The sequence below is a fragment of the Sceloporus occidentalis genome, unplaced genomic scaffold (assembly GCF_023333645.1).
Source record: "Sceloporus occidentalis isolate IW3139 unplaced genomic scaffold, rSceOcc1.0.p SCAF_5, whole genome shotgun sequence".
NCBI classification, from domain to species: domain Eukaryota; kingdom Metazoa; phylum Chordata; class Lepidosauria; order Squamata; family Phrynosomatidae; genus Sceloporus; species Sceloporus occidentalis.
In genome coordinates, this window is record NW_028316985.1 from 32,993,989 (window position 1) to 33,006,018 (window position 12,030).

Here is a 12,030-nt window from a genome sequence, read left to right on the forward strand (position 1 = left end):
CTTGCAGGATCTGGGCAAGGCAGTGGAGGATAGGGATTCTTGGAGATGTCTCATCCACATGGTCACCATGAGTTGGAACTGACTTGAGGGCAGCTAACAACAACAACAACAACAACAACAACAACAACAACAACAACAAGAAGAAAAGTCATGGCAGTTAAAATAGTGCCAAACTGCTTTTAATTCTGCAGTGTGGATACATCCCTAGCCTCTACTGAAAGGAGAGGAAAAATAGCAATCTAAGGGCTATTTTTTCAGAAGGGCCCTCATGGGACTTTTCTTTCTTTCTTTTTGTATTGAGTGTGAACTTTCAATTGTTTATGCATGATTTTTCCCCCCAACAGACCTTTCACCGAATGGGATTTCATCCATTTATGAGACAATTTGGAATTAAATTATTTGATATCATGTCTACTGTCCCCTCCTCATACACTTTCTTCAGAATATTTTTTAGCTAAAGCAGCTCTCCCAAAGCTGGTGCCCTCTTGATGTTGCTCATTCTTACCGGACTGATGGAAGTTGTAACCAAACACATTTGGAAGACACCAGTTAGGGAAATTTGACCTAAAGAAAGCAGTGCACACAGCAAGGAAATTTCTCAACTATTTTGCCAGTGTCCTTACAGTAATCTTAGAAATCATATTACTTTGCTTCACATTCTCCTCTTCAGAATGCCAGTGTTTACATTCATAGAATTACTGAGCTGGAAGGAACTTTGAAGTCAACCAGCTCTGTCCTCTGATTTTATGGCAATTTTTTGCCCTCTTTGCTCTCACAATCTCTCACTTGCATTTACCGTTGGCCCTCTGTATTCACTGGGGCCCATTCCAGACCCCTCCATGGTTAGCATTGGATTCACAACATGCATGTGACCACATTGGTGGGGCCACATGCATGCACCACTGTTAACAATACACATGCTAGTATGGTCAGGGATTCTGAGAACTGAAGTTCAAAACATCTGGAGCGTGAAAGGCTGAGAAAAGAACCAGTGTGGTGTTGTGGTTGGAGTGTTGGACTAATAGTGCAGAAGATGAAGCTTCAAATTCACACTCATCCATAGAAACATATCAAGGGACTTTCAGTAAGTCACACTCTCCGAGTCTTAGAGGAAGGCAATGGCAAACCTTTTCTGAATATGAAGTCGAAGGCTTTTATGGCCGGCATCCATAGTTTCTTGTGGGTTTTTTGGGCCATGTGACGATGTTCTAGAAAATTTTCTTCCTGATGTTTCGCCAGCATCTGTGGCTGGCATCTTCATAGAATGCTTGCCTGGAAAAAAGTGGGTGTATGTATGTGTGTGTGTATGTATATATCACTAGTCATAGTCCAATGCTCAAGCCACTATACCACTTTGACTCTCATATTCTTCCATAGAGTTCTAAAAAGTTGGCTTTGTTTCAGGGTCATCTGATTTGAGTGTGGCTGAGAAGACTGAGCTACAGGCCATCAAGAATCATAAGAAAGAGCTACTGGAGGACATCCAGGTAAGAACCAGCCCATGCCTATAGCAAGGGAAAAGCTTTGCCAGAATTAGGACTATATATGAGAATGGTCCACAAGGCAAAATTTGCTACCCACAGCACACTAAAAATGCATGCAACATCATAATGGCTTTGCTTCTGGGAGGGTAGAAAGATCCGCACCTTGTTAGAAGACTTGTATTCAACCATCTCTACTTCAGGGATGGGAAATATGTAGCCTTCCACAGATGTTTGGACTTAAACTCCCATTAGCTCTAGCCACCATAGCTCCTGGTGAAGGATGATGGGAGTTGTAGCCTGACTATGCTTGGAAGGCCACATGCTGTCCTTAGGCTTGGGGTTACTGAAGAATATCTTTCTGCCACTTCTTCCAAGCATGTGAAATAAATAAAACACATGCCTTAGTCCACATTGACCTGATTTTTGGCATTAATGTGGTCTAAATGCTTTGACCACTTTGCTAACACTCACCTATTTACTTATTTAACCGTATAAGTTCCTTTCAAAATGACTTAAAGTGTGTCTGCAGCATCTGTTTTAAAGACATACAGCATATTTGCTTTTTCCTACCCACAGAGCTTCTGCACTGAATGATGTGAGAGAGTCCAATATATACATGCTTCTCTCTCTGCATCCTTCATGCTCTCTTTTCTCACACTTACAGAGGTTAAAAGATGAGATTGCTGAAGTATTTGAAGAAATTGATCGTTTCCAGCAAGCACAAACAAGGTGAGGAAAAACCACTGTGGATGAAAAGAAGCCATGGCTTGGAAAAGTTACTTTTTGGAGTATGGGTCCCAGAACTCCCCACACAACACAGCCACTGGCCATGCTGGATGGTTGATTCTGGACTCATAGCACAAAAAACAACTTTTGCAAGCTCTGATGAGAAATAGGAAAGCAGAGAAGGTCCACATATACTCCTGTCTTCCTTTGTAGCAGTGGTGATAAAATTTGGACTACCAAGCTCCTCATGATAGCCACAGAGCCACAACCTCTGGCAAAATATGCTGGGAAATAGTAGTGGCTGTGTTCATTACCACTCCTTTAAAGACTAAGCTATGCTGCCCCCAAGTATTTCATATTGTTAACATTGAAGTAAGATTCCACTGCTAGCCCATTTGGATTCTGTATATGGAATGGAAAGAGGTCCCACCTTGTCCAATGCTTCAGGCTACAAAATGTGTTCTGCCAACTCTGCATAAGTGCCATTGAGGTGTAGAGGCACCGAGAAATCCAGGTAATAATAATAATAATAATAATAATAATAATAATAATAATTTTTAGTTATATACCACCTTTCCAACAGATCAAAGTGGTTTACAAAAATGCATAAACAATTACATGAACAATTACATAACACATAAACAACTATAAATTCATCCCTTTACCTTAACTAAATACAGTTAAATTATTCAAAATACAGTTAACATCAAAAAAACAATTCAATTAATTCAAATGGACTGGCCCTTGCCCTTGCTCCCTCCAAAGGGGCAACCCCTCTGCCGGCGGCGAGCCCGCCGCAGCAGGCACCCAGCCTACGTATGTTCCATTGAGACCACTGGAGAAATATTTAGCATATAGCTGCAGCTAATAAATGAGCTTGTAATAAATCCCTCCAGAAGTCAGATATAGATATCATAGAGTTGGAAGAGACCTCAAGGGCCATCAAGTGCTTTCAACTCTTCTGTTATGGAGAAATCACTAGCAACATCTTACAGTTACATTTACAGGCCATGACTGCACTCCTTTGCCCAGTTACGTCTGTGCCCTCTTTTTTTTGGGGGGGGGGGGGATATTGAGAAACCTCATTCCTCTTTCCCTGGATCCATTTAGGCACAATATTGTTGCTTCTCCTGGACATGGCAACATTCCAGAGGCTGACAGTTTCTAAAGGAGGAAGTATAAAGCTGCATGTTCAGTCTTATACTCCACACACCTCCATGCTGGATCTCAGTGACTGAGTTTCGACAAAAATGTCTCCATGCACCTAGACTGCAAGCTTTCGGGTTTTTTAAAATTAAAAATGCAAACCATTTTGAAAAATAGGGCTAGCATTTAAACTACTAAGACAAAGTAGGAGCTCTCTGAAGGTGCATCTACAGTACACTGTAGAAATAATGCAGTTTGACACCACTTTAAATGCTGTAGCTCCATCCTATGGTTTCTTGGGATTTGTAGTTTTACAAGGTTTTTAGCTGCTGCCAAAGAGTGCTTGTGTCTCGCAAAACTACAGATTCTGGGATTCCGTAGGATGGAGCCATGGCACTTAAATGAGTGTCAATCTGCATTATTTCTACAGTGTATATGTAGCCCAATAAAAAGAAGGGTGTATGCAGCCTATGGCCTGATTTAAATGGGCCTTTGCGCCACCCCTGTCACGTGCTAGGGGTTGGTCGAGGACGTAGCGTCCATACCGGCCTCACACCTAGCACGTGACGGGGGCGTCAAAATGGCGGCGCCCTGTACACATGGGTGCCACCATTTTGATGTGACGGACGCATAGCATCTGCACGTCCCGGCGCCTTTGTGATGCCACTAGTGTGCCATTGGCGCCTTAAGGCGTCCCAAAGGCGTCACAAGAAGAACCCACTTTTTGCGGGTTCTTTTTGTTCCGTGACGGAGCCACGCGGTTTGTCCGCTGTGGCTCCCTCGTGGAGCAAACCAGGGCGGCATGTTTGATTATATGTTTGATTATTTTCCTCATTCTCTTGTTTTCTTTTCAGTAATCCATCACAAAGAGTAACAAAATCAAAAGCTTCATTATGACCTCACCCACTAGTCAAAGAAAGAAGGGCCTGTTCAATTACCCTTCAGTTTAGGCAGAAGATCCCATTGCTCCTGCTCTAATAATAATAGTAATAATAATATATATTTTTAAAAAGTCCCAAAGCTTTGCTCTCTTTCATTATCCTTCCACTATTTTCTTGCACTGCTTAAAGAAGGGATTAAAAGCTTTCTGATCTAAACTATTCATGCTTGCCATGAATATTTTAGAACAAGTCCTAGGAGAGGGGATTTTCTCTATGTGCACTTAGAGCCCTTGGAGTGGTCAACAAAATCTGAGGGAAAGTGACTGGAAGTGGGGAGCAACCAGTTCAGTCAAGACCATTAAGATGACCACCCCAAGAAGCAGATCCTGGAGATCAGGGGTATGGCCAACACTATCATGAGATAAGATGAGATAGCCACCTCAGACAACTGATTTTAGGCATCATGAAATTGCAGCAAATAGTTGGTTATTTACTTGGCTATTATCTTTATTTATTTTTTTCCAGGTTGGGTGAAGATGCACTAATGGCATTTTCTGCCTCATATGACAAAATAATCTGGCTGTCTTGGAGTTTTGTCTATCTTTATTTGGATGGGGGTGACTTTTGTTGCTGTACCTTAGACAACAAAATGTCTTGGTCAGGCCCTGATCTGGAAACAGTAGTGATAAGTTTTTTGGACAACGGAGCTGGGTACTGCTTGCTCTATATACCCTAAGTAAACCTATCACTCTTCAGGAATACTCTGGCACTGCCAGGATTGAAATCACATTTTGTACCCACTATAATTTAGAACAGTGTTTCCCAAACTTTGGTTCTCCAGATGTTTAGGACTTCAGCTCTCAGAATTCCCAATTGTTGGCCAAACTGGCTAGGGCTTCTGGGAACAGAAATCCAAAACATCCAGAGGATTAAGGTTTGGGAAACACTGATCTAGAGGGTGAGCTTGGGCACTATCTTGGACTTCACCTCAGGCAGAGGATATACATCACAAGTTAACAAAGCAGTGGTTTCCATGGAAGTAATTTGTTTTGATAGGATTCACTTTTATCCATGGTTTCATGTTTCCATGTTAAGTCCAAGAATGTATCCCCCATGGATATGGGGGTCATACTGTATTCTGCTGGTGCACAAAATAATGCCAAGATCACACATTTTTAAATAAATCTGAGGGAAAACATTTGAGGTTAGCAAAAATACAACAAAACACTGAATATGGGAGAAAGAAGAAGTAGATCTATCTGTAATCAAAATGAGGAACTTTTGGAATATCATCCAGGGAGAACCCAGGAAAGAAAGATGGAGGATCATTCTTTGCCAGTCTCTTTTGTATTCAGTCCTCATATTTATATTTTCAGCAAAATGATCCAGAGGGACAAAGATCTATGCATTGGACGGAAGAAATTTAACATGGATCCTACTAAGGTAAGTGCAGGTCTCTGTGAATTTTGTATTCCATGTGTGGAAATGTGTTATTAAATTCCAGGATGCTAATCTCATATTTAATTTAAAAAGGACCTGCTCTAGCATTTCAGATTACAAAGCATGATCTCTCTCCTTCTGTTACTTTTAAAGAATACAGAATACATAGGCTGGCATAAGATATATTATTGTTAACTCCTAAACCCAATTAAACTCCTGGAGGATATTTAGTTGACCATGACAGCTGTAGAGGCACCCCTCATGCCCCCCCCCCCCAAAAAAAAAGGTTGTGGTAAAATAAACCTGTTCTGCTCATTTCTGTTCCCAATTAATTGTTAGAGGTTTGTCCCCCTCCAGGAATTTACTTTTTTCTCCCTCACAAAGAAATTCGGTGAAATCGAGTATTCAGCAATTTCTCTGTCCACAAACATGGTAAAGAATTTCAAGCAGTCATTCATGCATAACTCACTTATGAAAGCATACAGGCAATACAGAAAGAATACTTTGGACATATCATGTGTTATGATTTGAAACCTTGGTCAGATTTTTGTTTCACATTGGAGGTTATACCTGCCAATGAGCAGAGTCCAATTCTTCATCTTCCCTGCATCATCCCATCATTCTACTTTTTTATATATGTTGCATAGTTGGAGACACACTGCCTCCCTCAAAACAGTCCAAATGGTTTGCATCGAGACTGACCTCTAGATTGAAACTGAGCTGAAAAATACCTGTTTTGAATCTGTTTCAATCTGTTCAAATAAGCCCAGTTTGCCTTGAATTTATGTTTTTAACTGAAGCAGCAATATTGTATCCTGTTGTACACTGCTTTTATCTAATTTGGAAAAGCGGTATATAAATAAACATTATTATTATTATTATTATTATTATTATATAGTCTTACTAGCCATCACACAGTTTTTGTTTCCCCAAACATGGTTAGGAAGAACAAAAAACTGGGGACAACCAACCCAAAATAACAAGAATGGAAACATTACCTTGAGGACTTTTTCTTCAGCCACCCCTACACTGTGGAACAACCTTTCAGAAGACATTTATATTAGTCTTTAATACAGGACTGGGCAACAGGTAGGGGTTTGGGGTACATTGTCACAAGGCTATGGAACTCCAGAGGACTGCACATACACACCCCTCTTTATACTAGTTTTTCAATACACACTTGTACAAGCCTTTCTTCAAATCAAGGAATGACAAGAAGTCTGTCAACTTCCTGGTTTGAAGAACGTCTGAAGGAAGAGAAGGCAAGGGGACCCAAATCGACCAAAATGTAATACAAGCAGACAAACACACATGCACATACATACACCAAAGGCTTGGGAGACCTTTTAGGAAAATAAATGACTGTTCTGATCCCCTCAGTTATGGGAAACATGGGGATTCTTGGGCCCCTGCAGAAATAAGCTTGTGGTTGCCTTGCCTACTCCTTATTGTCAATGTCAACAACAGCAGCAACAACAACAAAGAGCGGAGTGAAAAGGCAAAGTAAGACATGCTATTTCACCTTTCTTTTCTCTCTTCTTGGTGTTCTTGACAGTATGGTCCTTAATTGAAAAGTGCAAACAGTAACTTTAAGTGAGGTCCAAACATAAAATCCATCCTGAACAGAAGAGAATTGAACTACCCTTATCTCTTTTTCCTTGGTGTAATTATATCCACACATTATACCAACTGTACCATGTCTACACTGCACTTCCTGTTCAAAGATTTCTTTCTAATACTTAATTACTCCCTCAGTCCCTTTTGCTATCAACATTGCAATCAAAAGCCAAAGCACAGTGATTAAAAACTAGCTAAACCTCAGTGGTGCAGCAGTTACAATGGGGAAAGGTATGCTCTACAATGATAAGGTTCAACCTCCAGAACTTGCAAATATATATTTATTTATACAACCTTGGAATGGACAATGTCTGCACTGGCTGGCGGATTCTAGGAGATTCTGCGAATTGTAGACCGGAAAAGTATCTCTTCCAGGCTCTGTAATTTCTGCTCCTAATTATGTCATTTATAATGTGTGTGGCTGCCACTGCTGCACTCTCTGCAAGGTCTGCCTACCATGCCATTTGGAATTCTGCAGCTGGAATTTAATTGCATTTTCCCTCTTTATGCAAAGAGATGGAACACTTACATCACACCCATGGAGCTCCAAATGATAGTTCCAATAGAGCAGAGGAGGACTGTGGAGGGTGAGGGGGGAAGCTTTTGCACCTGAACCCCTGAGCCATCACCTCCTCTTTCACAAAAAAGAGTGCCAACAAGCTCTGTATGATGTTCACTGTGTTCACACCATTCTTTAAGGCTCTGGTACAGAGTGACAGAAACTGGTGTGTGTGTGTGTGTGTGTGTGTGTGTGTGTGTGTGTGTGTGTGTGTTGACGTGGAACTCAATCAAACACAGAAGGAAGGAACATATTCTAGGCAATCTAGTATGAATAATTACTTGTCTACTGAGCATGAGAACGGGGAACATGGGCTAGTTAAAGAAGGATGTATGTGGTGGGTATAAAAAGACCAGCTCTTAGGAGGATCCTGCCCTTCAGAATCTGCTGGACCTTAGCTATCTTGGTCAATTAAAATTGCATTAGTCATTACCCAGATGTTTGTGTCATCACCACCAGTTTTGTTTTGTCAATGCTTTAACGCTTTTTACTTTTAAAAAAGGTTTTCATTATGCTGTTTTAATTTATGTTTTCATATTTGTAATTAATGTTTTAGTTTTATCTTTTAAATTATTGTAAACTGCCTTGAATCCCATTTTAGGGAAAAGATGGGAGATAAATCCCATAAACAAACAAACAAGCAAATAAAGGGCAGTGTTAACATTGTACTTTTCATATATGAATTCATTCTGAATCACCCTGAACTGTGTCTATTGTCATTATTGTCATTATTGTTATTGTTACTTTATTCTCACTTCCCCCCCAAAAATGGGACTTAAAGTGGCTTATGATTTAAAAGAACTATACAATTAAAGGCTTAACTTTTGCTTAGTTAAGCAAAAACATGCAAGAGTGAGGATGGATAGCTGGACCTTTAAGATTATATTCCATGTGTCTGATGCTATAAAGTGCATTGCTGTTGTTCTTAATGCCATCAAGCCAGCCTTGTTTCATGGTGACCCTGTGGATGAGACATCTCCAAGCCCCCCCCCCCCAATCATTCACTGCTCTGCTTAGGTCTTGTAAATCCAGACCTGTGACCTCCCTAATTGAGTGTATTCATATAGTATATGGTCTTTCTCTCTTTCTTCATCCATCCACCTTTCCTAGCATCATTGTCTTTTCTAACGAGTCATGTGGCCAACGTACTCAATTTGAACATCTTGGCTTCCAGGGAGATTTAAGTCTTGATCAGTTTGAGGATCTATTTGTTTGTCTTTTTGCCTGTCTACAGTATCCTCAGCACTCTTCTCTAGCACCACATCTCAAATGAATTCATTTTCTTCTTATCCATTTTCTTCACTCTCACATCTGTACATAGTGATGGAGAATATAATGGACTGTACAATTCTACCTAATGCTCTGTTGTATATCTTTACTCTTCATGACCTTTTCTAGTTCTTTCATAGCTGCCCTTCCCATTCCTAATCGTCTTCTGATTTCTTGACTGCAGTCTCCATTCTGATCATGTTTGATCCAAGATATGGGAACTCTTTATTTTGAGTGCATTACATGCATTGTAATCCATGAAAGGTCAAGCCATAGCATCAGGAGTTATCTTTAAATAGTCACACTGTGTGAGCATGGGCAAACTCTCTGTTACTGTTCCCCCGCCACCATGAAATCAGTACCTTACTTCAGGATCACTCGTGATGTGACTCAACTTTTCTCAAACAGGGTATTCAGTATTTAACTGAGCACAAGGTGCTGTCTTCAAATGTGCAAGAAATTGCCAAATTTCTTTACAAAGGAGAAGGGCTGAATAAAACAGCCATTGGAGATTACCTGGGACAAAGGTAAGTAGACTGGCTTCTTTCACTCAGTAAATGTATCTCTGTCTGATTCTGGTTTTCAGGCAATGGGAAAGTGTAGGAATTGGGTTGAGGATGGGGAAGAAATTGGTTTAATTTATATTTTAACAGGAGGAATGGAATATGTGGGGAAAGGTTTAAAATTATTTCAAGTGTTGAAAAATCCTGACAAGAAGAATCATGGATGGATTAGAATCTTTGTAAGTTTAGGATTTATTCTGTGCAAAATTTGTATGTAGTTGTTTTACACAGAAAATAGAGTTTCTCTGAGCAGGCAAGAGCAGTCTTAAGCACACAAAAATACTATGCAAAAATATTTTCTGCACAGAAAAAGCTGTAACTGAGGACTAAATTAGAAGAAGACTGGGAACCTGTTGTAAAATATTGGAAAAAGATGTGGAAAAATAAACTATATATCTACTGTATATAGATTGAAGAAGTTTATAGATTATATATGATTGAAGGCAATCTGAAGTCAAAATATGGTTAGAAAGTAAGATACTTCAGTCTGAAAAGAAAGATAGTATAATTGCATTAAAGAAATAGAGTATGACTAGAGAAGAGGATTAAGTTAAGGGAGAAAGATCTTGGTCATATATATTAAAAATATTGTTTATTTCATTAGTATGTGTTTATCCAAATTTTGGTTAGTTTGTACCAATTCGCTGGTACCAAAAAGTATCAATTAGACTATGGAGGAATTAAGAGATATGGCTGAAACTTTCATTTAAGCAGAAATGCTATATTTTGAATTTTATTTTATTTATATAATTGTTCAACATTTGTATAGGATATTGAACAGGTATAATTATTTGTTTCAATAAAAAATATATTTAAAAAAAACAGATGTACAGATTTACCCACTCTTAGTTTAGAATAAGTGTAAAGATCTTCTTCTTTTTTACCCTCTAACTGTCCATTTTACCAGAGATCCAATGAACCTACAGATTCTGCAGGCCTTTGTAGAATGCCACCAATTTGCTAATCTCAACCTTGTGCAAGCACTAAGGTAAGCAAGTTCTAAAACAAGCCACAAAAAACAGTAGCCAACACTATAAACTGGAGGTCAGTTGCCTCTTGGCCCTCCACATCTCTCTTTGCATAGAAATTCTGTCTAGGTTTGGCTGAGCCAGATAGTAGAGTATCAACATGTAGATGCACCTATTATGACCTCATTGCTATTTTTCTGTGTGTTCATGTGAATGTGAGAACAAATTTTGTTTACTGTGCCTTATTATGCAATTTAGTCACTAAGTATATTGAGTCAAGGGAGATTATCACACTATCCTTTTCCATCCTTCTGTCCTGACCTCAGCACAGGATGAAAACTTTTAAAGATGGATTTTATTGCATGCCTCTGGGCCCAGGTTGGAGGCATTCTGTACCCGATCATGGCATCTCACACCTGATCCAGACTTCTCCCATACTTTGCAAAGAACGGGAAAGTCCCATTCTTTCAAAAAGTGCACAGCTCTCTACATGGAGATCAATCAAACTGCACAAAATGACTCCATGTAGGATCCTGATTATTTCTTAACTGGGCCTAAGAGCTTCCACTTCTTATTATGACGGATTCTATTCTATTCTATTTCTCGGGAATTGGGGATCATGTGGTTCATTAGTCACCAGCTGTGTGTTTTAAAGAATAAAGATTTCTAGGAACAGTACATTTTTCTACTTTTTGTGAAGAGTGACGACTCTCCCATTCAAGGAGAAAGGCTTATGGGGTTTGGATGAATCTGATGTTGTGGTTTGGCTTCATTTCACAGGCAGTTCCTGTGGAGTTTCCGTTTGCCTGGTGAAGCACAAAAGATTGACCGTATGATGGAGGCCTTTGCCAGCTGGTATTGCCAGTGCAATCCTGGTGTATTCCAGTCAACAGGTAGCTGCTGGAGAGGGTGTAGGGAAACATTTATTTGGGATACTATGCACTGTATATTTTTTGTCATAGATATGCACATTTTGGTGTGCACTTTTTCCTAATATGTGTGTTGTGTGTGTTGTGTGCCTTCAAATCATTTCCAACTTATGGAGACATTAAGGTGAATATACAGTATGCATTTTTGAACTCAGTTTTGATGAGAACAGCATCACAAAATTCTATGAAGTGTGAATGCCAAAGGTTAAATGCATCTCATCTCAAGTATTTTGTTTCAGAAGGGTGAATTCTTGCACTGCTATTAGGGTCCCAAAAATCATGGAAAAACACTGATTATATCTACCATTGCCCAAGGGTGGCTGGTGGGTTCACCAGCGCCAGTGGGGAATCTACTGTTGTTCTTCTTGCACTTGCTCCATGATGAACAAGAGCTCTCCTGTTGCCAAACTAAAGTCCAGTATTAGCAGAGCTCCCATTTACCTGAGCT

General features: G+C 39.7%; 1 protein-coding gene across 2 annotated transcripts in view; it reads left to right on the forward strand.

Moving 5' to 3' along the window:
- CYTH4 (cytohesin 4) overlaps positions 1-12,030 on the forward strand; it is a 43,129-nt gene that overhangs the window by 13,699 nt on the left and 17,400 nt on the right. For both annotated transcript variants that reach the window (XM_089528107.1, XM_089528108.1), the window contains exons 2-7: positions 1,405-1,487; positions 2,149-2,213; positions 5,614-5,680; positions 9,531-9,649; positions 10,593-10,673; positions 11,434-11,546. In XM_089528107.1, coding sequence (XP_089384233.1) covers positions 1,405-1,487; positions 2,149-2,213; positions 5,614-5,680; positions 9,531-9,649; positions 10,593-10,673; positions 11,434-11,546 — 528 coding nt within the window. The remainder of the gene's footprint in view (positions 1-1,404; positions 1,488-2,148; positions 2,214-5,613; positions 5,681-9,530; positions 9,650-10,592; positions 10,674-11,433; positions 11,547-12,030) is intronic.